Source organism: Nelumbo nucifera, chromosome 1 (genome assembly GCF_055504915.1).
Source record: "Nelumbo nucifera cultivar China Antique chromosome 1, China Antique-T2T, whole genome shotgun sequence".
Lineage (NCBI taxonomy): Eukaryota > Viridiplantae > Streptophyta > Magnoliopsida > Proteales > Nelumbonaceae > Nelumbo > Nelumbo nucifera.
In genome coordinates, this window is record NC_142649.1 from 53,907,326 (window position 1) to 53,931,927 (window position 24,602).

At 33.3% G+C, this 24,602-nt stretch overlaps 1 protein-coding gene across 1 annotated transcript in view; it reads left to right on the plus strand.

Annotated features, from left to right (window-relative positions):
• Nucleotides 1-6,071, plus strand: part of ARPC4 (binding protein) — a 64,820-nt gene extending 58,749 nt beyond the window's left edge. Inside the window, exon 9 of the mRNA XM_010248933.2 lies at nt 5,719-6,071. Coding sequence (XP_010247235.1) covers nt 5,719-5,808 — 90 coding nt within the window. The 3' untranslated portion in view covers nt 5,809-6,071. The remainder of the gene's footprint in view (nt 1-5,718) is intronic.
• Nucleotides 6,072-24,602: the final 18,531 nt, after the last annotated feature.

Below are 24,602 nucleotides of genomic sequence, written 5' to 3' on the forward strand. Positions count from 1 at the left end.
CAATTATCTGTAACAAAAGAGCAAGAGATTAGTAAGAAACAAAATTCACCATCTGATTTACATAGAGTGCACCAGTTCAGGGAAATACATAGAAACGACCTCTTCTTTTGTAGGTAGAGTGTTAACTTTCCCATAAGCCACTTCCCAATAAAAAGCCTTAATTTTTGGAGGAATTGGTTGACACCAAACTTCTTTAGTAGCTAGTTATATGGTCTGAGGCTCCATAATCAATTACCTAGTGTGAAGGTTTGGAACTAGAAACAAGGCATGTTATACCTGATTTCACTAGTGTAGCAATGGCAGTACCAGTAGAATGGTGAAGCCTCCCATACTCCTCATGGGTGATAGAGATGTCAAAACCATTTGAAAGAGATAAGAATAGGGTTTTTGGGTGTGTGTCAGCCACGCCCAAGAAAGAAATTGTATTTATATTGAAGTGTTACAACAGGCTGAAAGGACAAATCTGCACTCCATAAGTTACAAGGAGATAAAACCAAAAACATTACATATGATCAAGGTTCAAAATTTCGTTACATATCGGCCGATACATAGCATAAGGTGGGTCACCGATACATGAAATGTAAGGAGTTTCGGGGTACAACCTGTTTCAGGGGGTAACCAGACCTTCAACTGACCCCCTGAACATATTTTGAAAAAAAAACTAAAAAAAAAATATAAAAGAGTGTCAATACAAAGTCCGATACACCCAATTTGGCATATCAGACTGTTTCGAAACTTTGAACCTTGCATATGATACAATACTTATAATACAATATATAGCCATACTCCTAAGCCTATGATATACACTCTCTACAGCCCCCCCCCCCCCCCCCCCTTCCAACTAATGCCAAGAGGTAAGCATTAGTTTGTCAACTAAGAATTGTTGGAAAGCCCGAGACATAGCCTTAGTGAAAAGGTCAGCCAGCTGAAGACTGGAGGTGACACGAGGAAGAGATATGTGCCATGCAAGAAATTGGTCTCTAATGAAGTGGTAATCAACCTCTATGTGTTTGGTGTGCTCATGGAAGAATGGATTAGAGGCAATCTTGATGGCACTAACATTGTTGGCATGGAGCCAGATCATTTCATTGCACACAAATGACAGCTCGATATTCAGCTTCTATGGAAGATTTTGAAACAGGCTGTTGCTTCTTACACTTCCATGAAATGAGCGAATCTCTTAGGAAAACACACAGCCCATTTATGGACCTTCTAGTGTTAGGGCATCTGGCCCAATAAGCATTAGCATATGCAGTCAAGTGGAAGGGGGATGAAAAAGGGAAAAACAGTCCATGAGATAAGGAACCCCGTATATAACAAATGATCCGTAGAACTGTCATGTGAGGATGTCTGGGAGAGGAGACAAATTGGCTAACAACTTGGACAGTATAGGAAATGTCTTGTCTGGTCATAGTAAATGGGACTGCAAACAAGTTGTCTATATAGTGTAGCATCATGTAGAGGTTCACCTCAAGAGGAGTATCAACTTGTTTGTCATCAATTAAACCGACAAGTTTCACAAGATCTGTGGCATACTTTTGGTGATTTATAAAGTATCCACAGGAAGGCGAGAGACTTCCAACCCCAGAAAATGTGAGGTTTCCAAGATCCTTCATATTACAAGACTGGCACAGAATATTTTTTAGAAGAGTAATTCCTTCAGTGTCATACCACGTAATAAGAATGTCATCAACATACAAAAGAAAAAGTGTGAGACCTTGAGGCCGCTTCATGAGGAATACTAAATAGTCATAAGGACTATGAGAAAATTCAGCATCAGTAATAACATTGTGGAACCTTTCAAACTAGGCTCGTGGCACTTGCTTAAGACCATATAAGGATCTCTTGAGATGACAGACTAGATTAGGATCATCACAGTAACTGGGTGAAGGCTTCATATAGACTATTTCCTTCAATTGGCCTTGAAGGAATTCTTGATAGCCATTTGGTGAATGTTCCACTATTTAATAGCAAAAATAGCCAAAATCAGAAGGACAATTATCATCTTCACCACGAGATCAAATGTTTCTTCATAGTCCATCCCATATTCTTGCTTATATCCCTAAGCCACTAAACGGGCCTTGTACCTACCATTAGAATTCAACTTCACTGAATAAACCCTTTTACTGTCGATAATTGAAGCATCTGGAGGGGTAGGAACTAGCTCCCATGTATCATTTTCAAGGAGAGTCTGTATCTCAGTATCCATAGCTTCTTTTTAATGCAGAACAACCACTGCCTATTATAAGTTTAGGGAATATTTGTAGGGGACAAAATTGTAGAAAAGGAACAATGGTCTGTAGGGAAACCATAGTGATCATGAGGCTAGGAAAAACGAGATGAGCTACGTAAAGGGGGAGGAGATGATAGTAAGGAATCACAAGGTGGAGGAGGTGGAGCACAAATGGTGTCAGTGGAAAGATGTGCTGGACCAACAACTAGAGGCAAAGAAGAGGAGAGGATAGGCTTAGGCATGGTAGCTTGCCTTCTTGCATAAAGTCGGAGATGTGCAGGAATAGATGGATATGAGATGGAAGCACCTACAATATCAAAGGAATGCAAAACAGAGATAGAAGTAGTAGGAAGTTTTGCAATATGATGGAAGTAAGAAACATTCTCAAGAAAGATAACATTCCTAGAGATGCGAATGCGATGTGAAGAGGCATCATAGCAAAGGAACCCCTTATGTTTTGAATTATATCCCATAAAAGCACATAAGATAGATTGAGAAGATAGCTTAGTGTGTTCATGAGGTGGAAGGTGAAGAGAAGTCTAGTGGACAATGAAATAAGCATTGAAAGGGTGAGATGTTGTGAAGAACAAAAGATGGGAGTAAGTTGATTAAGTACACAACAATGCTAGCCGTAGGAACATGACAATCTTGGAGAAGGGTTCTCACAACACTCAAAATATGTTCGTTCTTACGCTCTGCAACCCCATCAAGTTGTGGAGTTCGTGGGCATGACCTTTGAGAAACTATTCCTTGTTCTTTTAAATATGTTTGAAACTCTCCAAACTCCCCACATAGTATTCCCCCCTGAATCTAAACATAAAGTACCAATGGTAGCATTAAACTGATTCTTAACAGAAGCCTGAAAAAATATAAATAAGGGAAGCACATCTGATTTCTTTCTCAAAATATAGATCGAAGTGAATTGAATGCAGTCATCAGTGAAAAGAACAAAATATTTGTAACCTATGTATTAACTTGAAAGGAACAGTAGAATGTTCAGCAACAGAAGGAAATGTCAATACATGACTCTTACTCAAGCAACATGTAATACAAGACTTATCAACATTAGCAAAAGTAGTAGCTTTAAAAGATAGGCAACCATCACAAAATAAAAACTCTAGTTTCTTAGGATAAGGATGGCCAAGACGTCTATGCCAAAGATGCCACTCATTATTTTTGCAAACAATATCAGAATTAGAAGCATTAGAAAGCAAACAAGGTGAGGTAGATAGTGTCTTTGTCCTCCCAACTTCCAAAGCAAATAGCCATCCAAGCCCCTCCCGCTTCACTGTCCCAAACTCCCAATGTGCCGGTCCCAGGTTAAACAACCATCAGAAGAAAAACAGACAATGTTACCATCATCAACTAATTAACTAACAGATATTATTAGTAGTAAGTTTTGGGACAAAAAAGGTTTTATGGAGATGAAAATGAGAACTAGCATATGTTGGCAAAGTCAAATCATTTCATCCAATGATTTCAAGTTCTTCACCATTGGCTATAACAATGTGTTTAGTAAAGGATAAAGGTTTAAGAGACTGACCAGAATATGCTCCTGTCATATGATTAGAGGCACCTAAATCAATTATCAAAAGAAGGCTTGGGTTAGGACAATGATGTAATGACTTACCAGACAAACCAATGGCTGAAAACACAAAAAAATGCAGTAGATACCAATTGCTGCATCTATTCCTCAGTCAAAACACCAGAGGATTCTCCCTTAGCTAAAGATTGGGAAGAAACAGGTATATCATCTAGACCCTCAAGAGTAGATTGATAGACTTTGTGTTGATTCTTCTTTGGGGCTGATGTGTGTCCCTTAGTTGGCCAAGTGGGACACTCAGTGATAATGTGTCCTTGTTGTTTACAGTAGGTACAAGTATTCTTGTTTTTGCAGTGGGAACCCATGTGGCCAAATTCCTTAACACTGAACCCGAGAGAAGCCCTTTTTGAGTTTGGACTTGTTATCAAGGACAGTTTCAGCACCAGTTTCATGCTTCCCATCAATGGTAGACTAAGTAATCATTTTTGTTTCTTCTCTAAGAAGCTTTCCCATGATAGAATCAAGATTAGGTACAGTCCTCCTAATCTTGTATTAGAGGGGGAGTTACTATCTGATTGGGGTATGAATTATAGGTTGCTTGGCCAACTTTTATACTTGTGCATGACTCAACTAGATATTGCTTACTTGGTCAGTTTGGTGTTTACTAATGTTGGCTGGGTTGTTTCAATTGATAACAATAGGTCCACATCTGATTTCTGTGTTCTTGTAGAAGGCAACTTAGTCTTTGGAAGAGCAAGAAGTAGTTAGTTGTTGCTCGTTCTAGTGTAGAGGCTGAAATCCTTGGTACATGATTTATCTGAGACTTTGTGGTTGTAGTCCTTGCTTGGTGAGTTAGGGATTGCTTGGAGGAACTTTTGATTCTTTATTAGTGAGAGAGTGATGATTGGTGAACTTTGTCCCCTGTATGTGTGGAGATTGAAGATGGATCAACAATTAGCAGATATGTTCACTAAAGGGGTACTTTTGTTGAAGCTTCAAAGTGCTCTTGCCAAGTTGGGAATGGGCATCTCTATTCCCAACTTGAGGGGAATGTTGACAGAGTAGTCAAGTTGAAACTACAAGTTATTATGCTTGTCCACGTTCTTTCTTTTCTTAATGAGCTTAAATGGGCCTTATTATTTAGTTCAGCTGCAGCTCCCCTATGAGGGGCTTTGATGTAATTTTATCTTTTATTAGCTGATTATAAATATAAGTGGGGAACCTAACAGTCTCCATGAAGCATCACACAAGGCATTCCACTACCTAGAGGTGTAAGGTGTAGTTCAGAATGCAAGGGGTAGTTACCTTCAGGAAATTAGTGGGAAATCTCTCTCTCTCTCTCTCTCTCTCTCTCATGTTTATAAAGAGGCTTGTGCCCTTGCTAACCAAGGCATTGAGCAAGAAAGAGGAATCTCTTATTTGAATTTCTTTAGTTGCAAAACAGCACCAGGAAATTAATTCATGAGGATAAGAGTTACTACAACAAAGCATGCTTCTAGATTTTCTGTCCAAAACACATAATGGGGGCATTTCCCCATGGGAAGAAGGTAAAATTTGATGGTTTGCAGAATATGGCATCCTCACTATGTAGAGGAGCACCATTACTCTTTTGAGCATCAATTTGAATATCATCTGGTAGTCTAGGTTTGGAGGGTTCTTACATCCAATGAAACTCGATAGAAGATATAGAATGCAATATGCTGCTGCTCTTGAAGGCTAGTGTGGTTTACCAAGTCTCCTAGAGATTTCTGAGTTGAAAAGATGCTTAATGTATAGTGTTTAGAGAGAAAAAAAGATGCTTAATGCTTTATAGATTTCCCTCTAAAAATTTTTTCTGCTCTTGATGTCCTTGTGCAATTATTACTGTTGTTTTGTTATTTAATCTGCTATTATTATTTTTTCTTGCTATAAATGATTCACAAATATATCTACCAAAATGCAGGATATTGATAAAGAGATAAGTGAGTTGAAGTTGTCTGTTAATACACGGGGAAGACTTGTGGCAACAGAGTTCTTAAAGCAGTTCATCTGATACCCAAAAGATCAAATCTCAGTGTGGATTAGCAACGGTATTCGTCTGTTAACAGCGTCAACTAGGAAGCTGTAAAGAGGAGATAAACATCTCAACCCTTAAATCTCAGGGATTATTTTCCCAATTCAACATTTTTTGAATATGTTGTTATTTATCTCATGTTGATGTATTCATGGTTTTTTTTTTTAACTTTTATTTTGGGTAGGCTATTCAAGTTTTAAAGTATTGAAATGCAAAAAGTGTTGGAAAGGAAATTTCTAAGAGATGTATTGGAATATACTTTGGACATGCATGGATACAGTGGAAAAGGTAAGGTGTGCATGGGTACCCTAACGCTGTGTTTGGTTTGAAGGAAAAGGTAGGGAAAGGAAAGGAAAGGTAGGGAAACCTTTACAAACCTTGTATGAGTTTCCTTACCTTTCCCTTCTTTTCCCTACCTTTTCCTTCAAACCAAACATAGCCTAAGGGCTAAGGAAACTTAAATAAAACCCAAAAATACATCAATAAATCTAGTATCAAATAAATATAAACAAGGTACATACACATATTAAAACTATGTATATGTTTTAATAGTTTATGTGAAGTGGTAGCTAAGGAAATGTTGGGAAATGGTAGCGATTAAAATATGGCTTAAATAAAAAAAATACTAATTTTAATGATCAATTAGTTATTTCTCTTTTAATTTTTCATTGATATAATATTAATAAGAAAATTTTGATAAAATTGGCTTTGAAAGTCAAAACTTAAGCACATGTCATTAGGGGTGAGCAAAAAAAAAACCGAAAAACTGAACCAATCGAAAAAACCAACCAAAATCGAATTGAAAAATCGGTTAACCGAATCGGTTGGTTCGGTTTCAGTTTGACATTTTCAAACTGACAGTTTTGATTCAGTTTTGGTTAACCATTTAAAAAAACGGTTAATCAAACTGACTGATATATACAATATATATTTGTTTTATTTTTGAAAATCTAATAAATGCGAACTGAGACTTTTTAGGTTGCATTTGATGCCATTTATTAGATTTTCAGTTTGCCAGTTTGGCAGTGGTAAACTGGCAGCTAGACTGGTGAAGCCAAACAGCCATCTCCTTTGTTAATCTTTTCCTCTCTCTCTCTCTCTCTGAGCTCTCTCGACTCTCACTCTCTGTCTCTCTCAGACTCCCACTCTCTGGTCTCTCCCAGTCCTAGTTCTTCCCCAATGGACCAATGGGCGACTGCCTTTGACGCTCTGATCAAGTCATCGACGGCCTTCGGCGATCCCTCCTTTGGCAACACTAGCAAATGGCGATCCTTCTAGCTTCCACAACAGCTGACTCTCTCTTTCGGATTCTCACTCTTTGACTCCCACTCTCCCAATTCTCTTCGTTCTTCCCCAATGGACCGACGCCAACAGCCTTCGGCACTCTGCCCTCCGACATCAGAGGCGACCCCTCTTGCTTCGGCAATATTCTCTCAGTCTCCCACTCTCTCTATCTTGTAGTTTCTTTTTTTATTTATTTTAAGAGCATAAAAAAAATCGAAAAACCAAACAGTGGTTAATCGGTCCACTAGTTAACCGGTCAGTCGGTTAACCGATTGCATTGGTTCGATTAAATGTAAAAACCGAATAAATCGGTTCGATCCAAAAAATCACCCTACTGTTCAGTTAACCGAATTGTGAACACCCCTACATGTCATTCATTTTGACCAATTACGATGTATGTGTGTGTGTGTGCATATATCAGTTTGTATTATGGAGCATTGGTTTGTACAAGTTGAATATTAATTTGTGATGCTCGGATACAATCATAAAATAACAAATAGAAAATTAATACAAAGTAACTAGTAAACAACAAAAAAAAACAAGTAGTAAACAAAATGATGAAAGCATATTGTTACAATTCATGCATTATATTATTTTGATAAGCTTGACAATGGCAAGAACTGCATAGAGTTATTAGTGGAAGATTCTACTATAATCACGCTTGGCAATCTTGGGGGTGTTTGTTATAGTGGTATTGATCAATAAATAATGTTGCCACCAAGGTTCAAAGTATCGGCTCGTATCGATCGATACGTATCATTCGGGATCCCTCCGATATGCCCCTATAGTGGGTGTATCGGGGTCTAATCGGTTCAAGAGGTGGAGTCCTAAACGGGCCCTCTGAACCGGTTTTGAAAAAAGTAAAGAAAAAAAGTAAAAAAAAAAAGAAAAAGGTATCGATTCGCTCGATACGCCCCTAATCGACAATAAAAGATATCGATAAAATGTGTTATGCTGTGATGCAATTAACAACCCATTGTATGTCAAAAAATCATCTAAAATCATGTTATACTATAATGTGATTAATAATAAAAGGCAATTATCAATGCGATTAACAATCAATTACGTTCCTGAAAATCATGTTTTGTTATGATGCGATTAAAAATGAAGAGCAATCATTGATAAAATTTGTGATATATTGCGATGCGATAAATAATTCATTGTGTTATATTGTGATGCGATTAATGATAAAAGACAACTATCAATAAAGTATGTGTTATCCCATAATGCAATCATTAATCCACTATATACCGAAAAATCAGTAAAAATCATGTTATCCCATGATCCGATTAATAATAAAAAACAACTATTAAAAATGTATTATACCATAAAGAGATTAACAATATATTGCATGTAAGGAAACCAATAAAAATCATGTTATTTCATGATACAATAAATAATAAAAGGCCAATATCAATAAAATATGCATTATGCTGCGAAGTGATCAATAATTCACTATATAACAGAAAATCAGTGAAAGTCGTCTTATGTTATTATACGATAAATAATAGAGGATAACTATTGATAAAATGTGTTATGCTACCAAGCGATTAACAATCTACTATAAATCAAGAAATTAGCAAAAATTATGTTATTTCATGATGTGAATAACAATAAAAGAAAATTATCGGTAAAATATGCGTTACGTCGCGACGCAATCAACAATTATTGTGTACCAACAAATCAGCTAATATCATGTTATGCTATGATGCAATTAACAATAAAAGACAAGTGTCAATAAAATGTGTTATACAATAAACAATCTATTATATTGGAAAAATCAGTGGAAATCATTAGACGTAATGTGATCAATAATCAACTATATGTCAAGAAATTAATAAAAACATGTTATGCTATAATGCGATTAAGAATAAAAGACAATTACCAATAAAATATGAAATATGCCACAGAGTAATCAACAATCCAATGTATGTTAAGAAATCGAAAGTCATGTTATGTTATAATTCAATTAACAATAAAAAACAACTGTAGATAAAATATGAGTAATGCCATTATGCAATCAACAACCCATTGGATTCCAAGATATTATGAAAAAATTACATTATACTATGATGCGATTAATAATAAAAGATAACTATCAATAAAAAATGTTTGATGTCGTGACGCCATCCACAATCCATTATGTTTTGAGAAATCAATGAAAAACAAAATGTTGCCAAATTGAAAATAATAATAAAACACATCTATCAAAATAATGTCTTATGCCACAATGGGATAAAAAAATCTTTGTATATTAGAAAATTAGTGAAAATCATGTTATGCCATGATGCGATTAACCATAACACATATTATATTATATAAAATATTATATAATATATAATATTTTATTAATATTATATAATTAATATTATTTGTCCAAATTAGTGTTGTTCACATATGTAAAAAAATGACCAAACTTACTTCATTTGTTAGTTCGGAATGTCAACTTGATTTCAATTGTTGAAGTCTCTACCTTCCAAAGATATGCATTTAATTTTTCATTACAATGTTAAAATATTAATGTTCAAGTCAAAAGCTTTTTTTAAACAGTTTAACTTAAACATTAAAGTAAGATGAGTAAAAGATATATAAAATACTATTAAGAGAAAAAATAAATAAGATAAGATAATAAGACAAATAATAAAACTAAAGTAATAAAATCTAATAATTAATTATAATAATTTTATAATTATAAAGTGATAGAATTTAATTTCAAATTTAAACTGATTAACATAATAGAAAATTCAAAAATAAGTTACTATTTTTAATTTTAACAATAACAATTGTTAAAATTAATTCCAATAATATTGTAATTAATTTATAATAAAAAATTCCAACATTATCAAAGATTTTAAACAATAATAGACTAAGCATAATATCATTACTTAAATTACGAATCAATAACAATTTATTAAAAGATTAAAATTTAATAAAAGTAGAAAGTATTAATTTTAATTTTAATTTTAAAATATTGAAAAATAAACATAACAAATTCAGATCAGTACAGGTTTGCCTTCATCCTTCCTAGGCCCCTCATTTTGCAACATCATCGAGCTCTTAACCAATAGCCACGTCACCTTGCCTCCCAATACTGATCCATACAAAGTTTGAGAATTTTGGAATCAGGATACTTAGCTAATTTTGTTAGGGATGATCTTACAATGGGAATAATCTCTCTATTCAATGTAATTTTAAGACTGCATTGCTAAGAGACTAGCAATGGTTAAGTTGAGGTATTTTAGACCTTAGACTGGCTAATCTATACCCTTTTTCCATTTAAGTTCAATATTGTCACCTCTAAGGGTCCCTGTGCAAATTTTGGGTAAAAAACTAGAAAATTTACCGAGTTTTCTGCAGATTTTGGGAAGCTGGTGAGAATTCCAGCTAAGAGAGGGGTGTTTCTGTGAAAAACTGAGCACAGGAGGGCACCTCCTATCTACTAAACCTATAAAGTCGCCCCTCCTACTGTATTAACATACTCCTCTCTCCTTAGCAAACCCTAGGGCGCCTCCCTACTCATTCTTTTCACCTCTAACAAACCCTAGCCACCCCTAACAGCTAAATCTCCACCCTCACTCTCTCCTAACCTCTAATCTCAACCAACCAAGCCTTAGCAGCCCCCCATACCCTTACACTTCACTCCTCAAACCTCAACCAATCACCTTAGGGCGCCACATCACACCAACCAATCACATTTCTCCAGCTCTAGGCGCCCAAATCTACTCCCTCCATTCTGGGCGCCCTCTCCTTCTCTTCTTAGCCTTAGGACCACCTTAAAAAAATCCTAACCCTCCATTCTCAACCCTAGGGTGTCCATATTTCTACAAAAAACCATTTGTCGCCCCTCTCTTTCTCTCTAATACCAAACTTATCATTCCTTCTCTATAAAAAGGACCCAAGGGGTCCTGAGAAGGGATTGGATTCTACCCCAAGTAAGACGGAAGGCTGTTCTTGAGAAGTTCAAGGGTAGAGGAAGAGGAGAACGCCTAGGCAAGAGGAGGGGTTCATACTTGCAGTTCACCTAGCCACTACTGCCACCTCTGGATCCGAATCCCAACCAGTTTCCCATAGTTTTAGATTTACTTTTTACGTGCATTTTTATTTTTTGTTCTTTAATTTCTAGTTTTTATTTTATTTCTACAATTTATTTTTATCAAATTTAATTTTTGTCTTCCTTTCTGCAGATCTGAAATTCGTCCAGGTAAGACGGAAGGCCCAACTCAAGGAGTTTGAGGGTCAAAGGATAGATCCGGAGACTGCTACCTCTAACTGAGTTGCAGATTTTTTGTTTAGTTTTTTTATTTCTGTTATTTATTTATTTTTCTGCAATTTTTACTTTCAGCATTGTTAGAATTTTATTTTAATGGATTCCAGTTCAGTTAATTAAATTTTGTGTTTCTACAATCTCAAATCTTGTTATTTTGTTCAAATTGAAATACGTAACAATTTTTCCCTCGCTTCCCTATGGATACGACACCTTTCTCACCACTAACTGCATTTTGTAGTTATTTTGAGAATCGAAAAACTTATAAATATTAAAACTAGTGTTCCAAAGTAGTTAACAACACGCTTCCGGACACACCAGACTTCAATGTTTTAAATTTTTCTATGGTAAATTTTATTTTTGTTTCATATGTTGTTTATTTTTATTAATTATGAATGCCAAATATTATTGTTTTTATAAGTTTGCACCATTTGAAGAAGACAAATTAAGGATAAGAGGAAGAATAAGTTGACAGCCAAGGCTCAAAAGGTCCAAAGCATGGTGGTGGTGAAGGGAAGAGATGAGGTCTTTGTCAAGCAAAATCTCCTTTTTGTTTGTTGTAGTTATATCTAGATGTATTGAACTCAATAGACATTTATATTAAGGTGGTATTTTCTTCAGCAATGCCAAACATGTGAATGGAACCTTAATGACTACTTTTTGGTTAAGCAAAGAAAAATTACTTAATAAATTAATTAACTTAAATGTAATAACTTAATGTATTGTACAATACTCAATTATTCATATGGTATATGGGTGTAAGTTTCTTTTTTTTTCTTTCTTTCTTTCTTTCATGTTTCTTTTTTTATTTTTTATTTTTTTGCTTCATGAGGCTACACAATGGGGTGTGAGTTAAACCATATCCTTTGTAGGCACCAAATAATTCTATTATAATTATTAATTTACAAATTCATTAATAAAATTCAAAATTTAACAAAACTTTAGCACATATTACATTAACAAAATTCACTTAATAATATTATAAAATTCTAAATAATTATAATTTGGGTAAAATTAAATTACTTTTAATTATTTCAAATAAATTTGATTAAAAATAACTACATTAATAAAATATAAATTCAATTAAGTAATGAATATAAATTCAAATCTTAAAATTTAATAAGTTTTAAAATATTAATAAATTTTTAACTTTATTAAATAATCAATAACAATTAACAAAGCTCATCTATCCAAAAAACAATAATTTCATTGGACTTGAACTAGAACAACACAACAAAAACATTACTTAGATTGTTCTTTTGCTTCAATTTTTATCCCTTCTCTCACTGTATTGGATAGTGACTTTTCATGTGCATCGCACATGGCCCTACTAGTAAGAGAGTATAAGAGAGTATGAGAATTGGTTTGATGAAAATGGTGGAGGATAAGGGTATTAATAGAAGTTAGAATTAATTTAGTTGCCCAAAATACTACAACTCTATAAAATAATATATAATATAATATTATATAATTAATATAATTTGTCCAAATTAGGGTTATTCACACAAGTGAAAAAAATCAACCAAACCAACCCAACTCGATCTACTGTTGTTAATTCTCAAATAGGTTGGTTGGTTTTGAGTTTGAAATACGCCTAACTTGAATAAATGGTTCGATTATAGGTTATAAGTTTGTGAATTGAATAAAACTGAACCAAACTGAGTATACATTAATGGGTATGCAACCTTAGCTCTTCTGTTAGCTCGTTAATTCCCATGTCTTAGTTTCCCATTCCTAATTCCCAACAAGGTAGGTAATTAGTTTGTAATCATAGTTCCTAGGCATTGTACAATGTACAAGTGAGAAGTGGTCGGTGTGCGGGACTGACCCTTAGTCCCTAAGCATAGTTATTCTCTCCATCTAAAGTTTAAACCTATTATTAATTGTTCTCTGATATCTCATATCTACTCTTGATTTAGTTTTAATAGCAACAACAACAATAATAATAAATTATTTTGAAAGAGAGTGAATAATATTTAAATAATAAATAAAAACAAAGCAATAATATTGGATGACTAAAGTTTGAATGGATTAATTTTCTTGGGCCGTGGGCCCAAATCAAATCAGGACCAAGGAGTTCTCGATTTGGTGTAAACCGATTAAACCGATAATCTGGGACTTCCTATTATACGTTGGTTCTTGTTCCATTTTGGGCCAAACTAGGCTAGTCTTTTTTATGTTTTTTTGACATTTTTATTATTTTTTTCATTATTTTCTAAGTAGAGTGATACAAACTTTAGGAAAAATAAAAATTTAACAAAATATCAAATAGACAATAAATTAGAAAAAAAATAGAAATTGTATTTCATTTGAATTTGAATAATACAATGGATGAATATTAAGTATACAAAAAAAAATATTGACTTCATTTTCTTCAAGTTCCACCTCTATCTCCATCTCCTTGATCATGATCTACATCAGCTGCATTCAAGTATATGCACACCTCCAAGCTTTCATCGTTTATGCATCTTTTCTTGTCATCCAGTACCTTAGTACTTGCACTAAAACAAGACTCCAATGGAACTATAGACACTAGAGGGGTTAATAGATCCCATGGAGGAAAGAACTAAATAATTTTTTTCATGTTCATTCCACCAAGCTAAAATATCAAATTTATTTATTCCCTTTGACTCAAAAGAATCATTTAAATTATAAAAATTAGCTTATAAATAATAATTATGTTCAATAAATGAACTTGATGATGAAGTGGCAGTAGATTTCTGCCTTTTATTTATTACAGACCAAAATTTTTCTCTTCCACTACTAAAGCTAGATGTTTCAAAAGTGGAAATTGCATTTGTACAAGTTTTCCTATGCCCTAATAATTTAGATTCATATAAATTATACATTTCAAATAATAAATTATTAAATTTTTCTTTTGTATTTCCAATTTCAGTATTCATATTTTCATAATATGATTCAAGTAAAACATCCAAACCATCTTTCCCAATCCTATGATCTAATATTTTAGCTAAGCAATAAAGAGGAAAACTTTTTTCCCAATATTTTTAAATTTAAACTTCCATTATTTCAATAGTTCTTTGAAATTTTAAATTGCTTCTATATTTGCAAAATATTCACTAATCAAAAATAAATTGTTAACTAAAATACAATAAGTTTGGTAATAAGCACCCAAAAATTCATTAGTTGTATCATAAAAAATTTATAAAAAAATCTTGTATACAAATTGTAATTTTCCAATCATCTTCACTTATAAAATCATTTGGCATTTTTTCATTATAAAAATTAGTAAGCATATCTTTGTATGAAATACAACTTTCTAACATGGAATAGGTGGATTCCACCTATGTTGAACATCTAATACAAATTTTTATATTTTAAACCATATTTTTGACATAAATATTTAAATTCTTGTTTTCTTGTTACAAAGCTTCTAATATAAATAATTTATAACTTTAGAAATATATTGAGAAATAATATTTAAAGCATCTTGAACACATAAATTTAATATGTAACATGCACATCTAATGTGAAATAATTAATTTACCATTTAAACATGGTTTTATTTGAGATTTTAAAATACTTATTGTTGAATTATTATTACTGGCATTATTAAAACCAATAGAAAACATCTTTATTTTCAATTCCATAAGTGTGCAAAGTATTTAAAAAAGTTGCAGCAAATGTTGGGTTAGTATGTGTCCATTCAAGTCTAGTAAAACTTAAAATTCTTTTTTGTAAAAGTCAATTTTCATCAATAAAATGTCTAGTAACACAAATATAACTTATATTATATTTAGAAGTCCAAATATCAAAAGTATGCAACTTTAGAATTAAATGTTGATAAAGTAAAAAATAATTTTTATTTATATAAATAAAAAAAACTTTTAAAGCATCTGGTCTAATAGTATTTCTAAAAACTTTTTTAAATTAGGGATTTATAGAATATTGTAAAAATTCTTTCAAGCTTAGTGTCTTTATCTAATAATAATGGTTGTTCAACATGTACAATATATTTTGCTAATTCTTGTCTCACTTTTTTTCTTGAGAATATCTAAAATTACCAAAAAAAAAGTCACGCCCAATTTGTGTTTGTGATTATTTATCTTCTTCTTCATTTTTCTCATGAGTGACCACATGTTGGCCCTAATGGTCAGTACCACCCTTGCTACTATAACTAAAATCACTCCTACGTTTTTGTCAAACAACTCTTTTTCCCTTTATCTCAATATCTTCTATGCTAAAAAACTTCTAGACTAGACTAGTTAACTTATTGCCCTTTTTATTTCCCCTAGTAGCAGTACTAGGGGTGGGAACTCCAGCAACATCGTCCATAGAACCACTAACATCTATATCGGTATTGACACTATCGTATTGTAACTGAACATCGTTGAAGTTGAACATATTGGGAGCTAACCATTTAAAAATAAATAAAAATTGTAGTATTAAAACTCTAAAAATTTAAAAATAATTTAATTGCAAATTACCTGGTCTACTGGTTCGGAATTTTAACTTGATTTCAACTGTTGAAGCCTCTAAGCTTCCCAAATTGCTAACTTGAGATACTTGAGTGGGCCTTCTTCTTGTTGAAACTTGAATAAGGTTGAGAATTAGAGAGTAGAGAGAGTATGAGAATGTGTATAAGAGATTAAATGAGAGTACGTGAAAGTATAAGAGAGTATGAAAATTGGTGTGATGAGAATGGTAGAGGATAAGGGTCTTTATAGGAGTTGGAATTAATTTAGTTGCCCAAAATACCCTGAAAAACTAGTCATTCTTTAGTTATTGGGAGGGATACATTGGTATTATAAAGCTAATTATCACTTTACCCAAATGCCCCCAAACTAGCTATTATATAGCTATTGGGGACATTATTGTCATTTGCTCTCCCCCCAAAACGAAAATACATAAATACCCCCTAACTAGTTGTTTATAACTACTGGGGGCAAGGTTCAAATTATCAACACGTATCAGCCCGTATCGGCCGATACGTATCATTTCGGGACCTCCCTGATATGCCCCTACAGTGGGTGTATCGGGGTTCTGACCGGTTCAGGGGGTGGAGGAGCCTTCAACTGGCCCCATGAACCAATTTCGAAAAAATAAAAAAAAAAGTATAAAAAACAGTATCGATATCGCCTGATACACCTCTATCGACGTATTGGGTGTATCGATATTTTGAACCTTGATTGGGGGTATTTACTTAAAAAAAAACTCCCAAAAAGCAAAAACTAGTCATTGGGGGGGGGGGTCCCCCAACAGCTATATTATGCGGGCAGCTCATATTAGCCTGCTATGGGTCGGACTGTGTCGCAAGCTATGGCAGGCCATGCAGTGCCGTGCCACGAGCCTGTGCCAGCATGGCTTGTATTATCATGTCGGCCCATGGGCCTGAAAACCCAAGCTCTATAGAATATTATATAATCAATATTATTTGTCCAAATTAGGGCTATTCACACAAGTGATAAAACGACTAAACTAACCCAATTCAAACCTATTATTAATTGTTCTCTGATATCTCATACCTATTCTTGATTTAGGTTTAATAATAATAATAATAATAATAATAATAATAATAATAATAATAATAATAATAATAATAATAATAATAATAGTAATAATAATAATAATAAAATTAATAAATTGTTTTGAGAGAGAAACTAATATTTAAATCATAAATAATAATAATAATAATAATAATAATAAAGCAATAATATTGGCTTTTTTAGGGATATACATATTGTACTCTCCAGTCTATGTCTAGCTAAACTAATAAAAAATAGAGTAAAATATTCACTCTAAAAAGATGACTTAAGTCTAAATGGATTAATTTTCTTGGGTCTTGGGCCCAAATCAAATTAGGACCAAGGAGTTCTCAGTTCGGTATAAACCAATCAATTTGGTTGACAACATTATATTAGTTAACTCGAGATGTTCGATTTGGTTGACAAAACTATATACAATTGAATCGAATTAACCCATGTAAAACCCTAGTTTAGTTCAGGTCTAGGCTTTGGGCTTTATATAGGGTCAGGCTAGGACTCAATATCTAGGTCTGATGGTCAGGTTGGGTGCAAACTTGGGTCTAGTCATTTTTTCTTTAGGGTAAAATCTCCCCTATAATATTGAAAAAACATGTAGTTACCACTCTTTTGTACCTTGAAATTTCACTTTCACTTTTTCATAAGTACCCATTTTACCCCTATATCTATAAATTTATATGGAAATTTATTAAAATAGCTTTAAATGGTTTTTCACTTTTAATTAAAAAAAAATCTTCAAGTTAGATTGAAAAGAATAAAGTAATTTAATTTATAAAATGTGTAAGGGCAATTCTAAAGTAATTTACTTTAGAAGGGCAAATCTGATATTTTGAATTATATCAAAAGATGTCCTACTAAGTTATAAGAGTAATTTTGTAACTTTGAAGTCTTCATTACTTGAAAAAAGATGAAAGCGAGCTAACTGCAGGTTTTGGTAAAACTCTATATATAAAAGAAGCTTTTGTCAAAGTAAAACCACAGGGGAGGTTTTTATGATTATTATACTAATACATATAGATTTTCGAATTCAACAAAAGTTAGATACTGATGGTTAAGGTTTTTTAATGGGTTTAAATATTAAAATCATCATATTACATATTTGTTTGTAAAGTATCAAATATACTTAAAAAAATAAAATATTAATTATCATCTTGAAAACACGCCAAATACTAAATAAGAAAAAGCATAGGTTATAAATAACTTATCAGGATTAAGAATTGAATGGTTCTCATCCAACACATCACATCTGATTATGCTTAAAAAATAAGAGCAATAAGGGGCGACAGGATTTCCATGCTTGCAGTTGCAGAGTTGATCATCCTGCACTACTAAATGGGTCTCATTACAAGTCTCCAACAGTCCTTAAAGCTCAGTTTGGAAGGAGTATAAATATGAATATGTAGAGTGCAAAATTTTGTATTTTGTATGTATTTGTACTCTTTTAAACTAAATTCAAGTGTGCATTTGAAAAGCATCATAGCGGCTTTTGGTTTGTGAAGTGGGTTCCACCCAGACAGCTTATAAGCAATATTTGATGTAAGCCTGGAAAGCCCAAATTTACTATCCTTCAGTCCGAGAGAGAGAAGGCTTTCTGTCGGCCGTTCCAAACAGGAACTTGGCTTTTTGAGTAACACACATTAAACAGCCTATCAACTATGTTTGATGAAAAACCCGGAGAGACGAAATTGATTATCAGTCAGTCATTTAGTGGGGTGTTTGCTTCAACTTCTTTGAATAGCTTATTCAGAAAGCTTAAAGCAGTTGAGCTGAACTAACTTAACTTAGCTGAATATTAATTCAGCTCAGCCCTCCCAAATGAACCCTAAATATTTCTCCCACATGGGGCTTTCGTAACATACATGGCAGCACAGAACCAGTGGATTTCTGGTCCCCAAGAGGACACTGACCAAGTCAACATAGAAATGCATGGAGGAATTAATCCTGCCTATCAAGTCCATGGCCTTGTATGTCTCCCAATTTCAATTCTCAAAGAAATAGCTTTCTTGGCTTTGTGGGGCATAAGACCCCGGCCCTATTTGGTCTGGACCCTCTTGATTGGACAATGAAAGGGCCATGGCCCACCATTTGATGGGTCCCATTTACAGAAGAAGTTACCACAAAATCAAGACAATCAAAAGATTTTCAGCCATCAGATAATTTCGAGTAAGAACATTCAGAACTGATTCTATTATTATTTCTTAACCTGGTTGATAGGGTCTGACCCAGCATCGACCCTATTTATAATGGAAATCAACATGTACACCCAGACCCAGATTGGATCTGATGGGTTGACCCGAATCAATGACAGCCTTAGATCAAAAGAGGAAACTCATTGGCTATCTCTTCACCTATGTGACTATGCCTTGGTTTGATAGAACTTAAGTATGGGCATGTTTTATTTTACTAAATCAAACCTATTATTACTTTTTTAAAGTTATGATTCAGATTCAAAAAAATAAATAAAATTCAATCCATGAAAAACAAATTTTCCAGATGTCAAATCCCATTTCATTGTTATGAATTTATGATCAAAATCCACATTCATGATACCTGCAGACCAGATCTGCTCCTCACACCTGGCGCCTCACATGCACAGCCTACCATGCATTGGGAACATCTCCCGTACTTATTAATTATTATCCACGGGAGATATTCTCAATGCACGGTGGATGTGCCTGTGAGGCGCCCATTTGTGAGGAACAGATCCCATGTCCCCCTTTTTTTGGGTTGGGTTTATGTACCTTGTTTCCAAATGGACTACTTTATTAACAGTTGTCAAGTTAACATGTCACGCATGTACTAATGATAATAGTATAGATCATTGATACTAATGATAATAGTATAAAGAAATCTTTAATTAACTTTTTCTAATGACAGTCAGTACATGATCAAATTTAATTGGTAAACATCTCAAAACCTTTTTCTATAATTTTTTCATCTGAAGTAGCATCTCCTTATGTTCTAATTTAGTTTATAATTCTAGCAATTATAGAAAAAAAAAACATGGATAGATTCATTTTCTTTCATCACAACATTATCAAACTCTTTTCATAAAGTTTGAAGTCTTATAGAAATTACCTTTCTGGTGTTCTGGAGCTCCTTTTTTTAAACCATTCATAAATATTTTAATATAAAGAAGGTTTTCACCTGTATACTCTAAAAATCATAGATTTTTTCATATATAAAAAATAAGAAGTATAAGATTTTGGAAGAAACAAAAGATGAGCTATTGGAACCTGTTGCTATGAAGGGTTTTAGATCTAGATGGGTGGTTGGATTTTATACTCTAATACCAAAATTTGTTGATGCAATGGAAGTGTATAGTAGAATAGAGCTTAAGAAAAAAAGAAAAAAAAATCAACTTTGATTGAAGAGAAATGAAAACAAGTAGAAGAAGCAAAGATTGATTTATAGTAGTAGGCACTGAAGATTGTAGCAACTGGGATTAAACCTTGCCTTCTAAAAATGTTGTAGCTACAATCTTCAGTGCCTATAACTGACCCAATTGCTTAGCTCTCATTCACAGAATCACCTCGTTTCTGATTATAATACCAAAGCCTCAAACCAATATAATTAAGAAATTAATTTATACAACCATATTGATTTATAGGATTAGTATTTATAGGAGTAGGTTTAATCCCAGTTCAATGTAATTATGAACAGATTTACCATGGGAAATTCATATCTGGCTTAAATGCATTGGATTTAGATTGATTAATTGATTTAATTCTTATTATTAGTCCAGTTATTAACAAGTGACGAGCCCAATTAAAAATAATAATAATAATAATAATAAATAAAACCAGTTTTTATGCCTTCACTTCTGAATTGTTTTTGGTTCATCATTTCTGCATATTTTAAGGGTTTCAAAATTCCTAGGCTGCACTATTTCTCAGTATTTGGTTCTTTCTCTCTCTCTCTCTCAAATATTTTTATTTTTGATAGTTAGGCGATGAATGGTGATCAGATATTTCAGAGTTTAGAAAGAAAGTTACGAAGATAGGTTTGAAATTTGACTTCTAAGTCTCGTGTAGGAAGGGTTTTGCTGATTTATTCAATCTTGTTCAAATTAGTCTACAGCCCAACACAGAATCTGTCTGCATCTTTCTCAACACTTGTGAATAGAAATGGTCAAGAATCAAGTTTGTAGAGTCAAAGTCCAAGGTTGATAATGCTTCAATGAATCACCATTAATGTCTCCACCTTTGTGAGACCACTCTCAGAATCTTGGTTTAATTTTATGGAGATAGCAACACCATGAGAGCAGAGGGACCCACTAATTACACTTATTCCAATCAAGTGGTCCTCATGATATGAGCCAACTTATCAGATTAAGGCCCTACATAATTTTTTTATATGTTTTTTCTATTTACAAATATGAAAATTAAGAAATAATTTGGGTTTTAATTATATTAATGTGTGTATGATCTGTTAAATAATAAAATATATCCCAAATTTTTTAAAATTTGTCAACCTCTAGCATATTGGTTGGACTGGTCGTCTGGTCAAAATTCAAGCCGGGTCAACCTCTAACCCGTCATATTAGAAAAAAACATTGAATTGGTCATCGACCCATCAATCTGGATCGTTGAACCATTGATCCGTCTCACCCATTTAACAGGTTATAACATCACCGGTTGACCCAGACCCATTGACGCAAATGATCATTGACCATTGACCTTGGACCTACGAAAGGCGCTTCAGCCTCCCCCACTTAAAACCAAGGTTTTTAATCCACCGTTGACCCAGACGGCCAAACCGTTTGAACCGTGACTTGATCGATTTTTTGGGTCTGGTTCTCATAAAATCTGATATTTTTGTAAAAACCGTTGATAAGTTAGTGAACCGGACGACTCAAACGGTTGAACCATCAAACCAGCGACCCGATAAGCAGGCAACGGTTTGATTGTCGACCCTCTTCTCTTTGTACACTTTTTGGGTTTAAAAATTTGTAAAATCCCCCAAAAGTCCCAACTCGAGCCCCCCTTCTCTTTTTACATTTTCCATCACTTTCTCTGTTCTAGATCTAGGGTTTATGCAAGATTTAGAACACCAGAGGATGAACACACGAAGAGGACGGACGGCTAAAGAAGATCGGCAGAACCGCCGAGTTTGGGTGATGCTATCAGCTATTCTTCTCTGTTTGGGCAACACCAAACCACCGAGTTTGGGGCTTTGGGTGACACTAGTTTAGGCGACACAACATCATAGGCTTCACAGCTTTGTTTCTCGCCGGCGAGCGGCGACTGTATCAACTATCAAACCTCCATAATCAGAGTTCAGAGCGGCGACTATGTATCAACTATCCCAGGCTCGTCAGCGAGCAGTGGATGGCACAACATCACAGGTATATAATATATGAGTTTTAATATTTTAATTATGACATCATCGGACTGAACCATTCAACCCGCCTGGTCGAACCGATGGCCCACGACCCAGTGGGAAAACCAGGTCGACCTCCGGATCAGTTTTAAAAACATTGCTTAAAACATTTAGTAATAAAAAGTTAAAAACCCTAAATGAAAAAATGTATATTTTAAATAATTTTCCATGTCATAATAGGAACATCATACGGATACAATCATACAATCACCATCTAAGTTAAAGGTACATACAAGGTTTTCTTTGTACTAAATTTCACTTTGCACTATCTCGGGCGGTAAATGGGTCGGATTCAGATTTAACCCATTATTCATAAAATAAAGAAAAAATAAAAAGTTAACTATTTTTTTAACTTATACATATATAAAATTATATGTATATGTATATTATTATTATTATTATTATTATTATTATTATTATATAGCTATTCGAGTCGGCTCGCGAGCCTCACAAGCCGAGCTGAACCGAGTTCGAATACCTCGTGAAGAGCTCGGCTCGTGGCCACCCCTATGTAGACATATCCAAAGCAGGAAGCTTTTATTTTAGGGCAAATTTCTTAAACTACCCTTATGGTCTAGCTAATCGATTAACTCTACCCTTACTGTTTACATATTGTTTTAAAGTACCACTACTATTTCTAAAAATTGACATCGCCATTAAATATTAACGAAAAGAAAAGAAATGTCAAATTTGCCCTCTACTATTCCTCAAATTTTTCAAAATAAAACCAAATTCATAAAAAAAAAACTCTATCCCATAATGTTTCTGACAATTATCTAACTCTATCCTCTACTTTCTTTTATAGAATATGGTGATAGGATACTGGTAGAAGTGCGTAATCCACCATTTATTAAGGGCCTTGAATTGAAGAAATATGGTAGTCATCTGGTGGTAGAAGATGATGATGATGACGATGACAACAGAAATGATGATGCAGAACCAAGTCATGAAAATCAGGAATCTGTTTCGTAGAAACTATCCAAGTTTTTCAGATCTTTTGAAGTCATGAAAGTTAGGAATTTCTCATAGAAACTATCCAAGTTTTTAAGATCTTTTGAATGACTTGATCACTGATTTGAGTTTGGTTCATGTAGAATGCAAGGCAGATGCAATAACGTTGATTCATTGAAGAGGCAAGTTATTCAAGCTCTACTGTTTCCGTTTTGTCTCTTTGTCCTCTTGTGCGCTCCCCTCTCCTTCATTTACAAGAATACCTGGATTTGAGAACTGAGAATTGAGATTAATTGGAGAAACTTATCCCAGCAGGACCATCATTAGTGTAATGAGGTGGTTACTCTGGAAGGTTACAATCATTACTATTGTATATGTTGTAAACAAGGATTAAGGTATCAATATTCGTATCCATGATCATAGATATATGATATGCTATGACTGGATATATATGTATCCTACGAGTCGTACATATTAGTATGATATACCTCCGTATCGGGCTGTATCGTATTGTATCGATGGATACGGTTTAATACATACTGATATGGAGGTGTATCTATGTCTAGTTTAACAACATTGCACATTGAATACTTTATTTAGGATTTAATTTTTCCAAAAAAATTAATAAAAACTAAAAATTATAAAAGTAATATATTTCATCTACCTTAGACGATTTATATATTTTATTTTACACATAATTATATGTTAAAAATGAAAACATACTTATTATTTGAAAAATAGAGTTATTATATAAAAATACTAAATAAATAAATTTTCCCAAAAAAATTAATGGAAAACAGAAAACTATAATTATAAAAACTGAAACGAATAATTTAAGATTTAATTTTTCCAAAAAAATTAATAAAAACTGAAAATTAAATATAATTTATTTTATCTATCTTAAAAGATTTATTTGTTTTATTTTACAATTATGTGTAAAATAAAAACATTATATGCTAAAAATGAAACCATATTTATTATTTAAAAAATAGTTGTTATTTAAATAAAATACTAAATTAATAAATATTCCCAAAAATTAATAAAAATTGAAAATTATAATTCTAAAATTGAATATTGTACAATGTTTGAATGTTCTAGAGTCCCGGTATTGTTTATTGTAATATTTCTCTTTATATAACCTATTGAAGTATACATTTCTCATGTGTTTATATCTTATTCATAGATAATTCAGCTTTTGGTTTAGTATGATTAATGTGTTTATGTGATTTGCATGCATTTCACTAGCGTATCCAAGTGTTTCTGTATCTTTCGTTCGTATCCATGTGTTTCCAAAGTGTATCCATATCCGATTTATCCGATATGACACCCGATACCAATACTTTGACCCTTGGTTGTAAAAGCTAAAAACTACTTTACAAAGTTTTAAA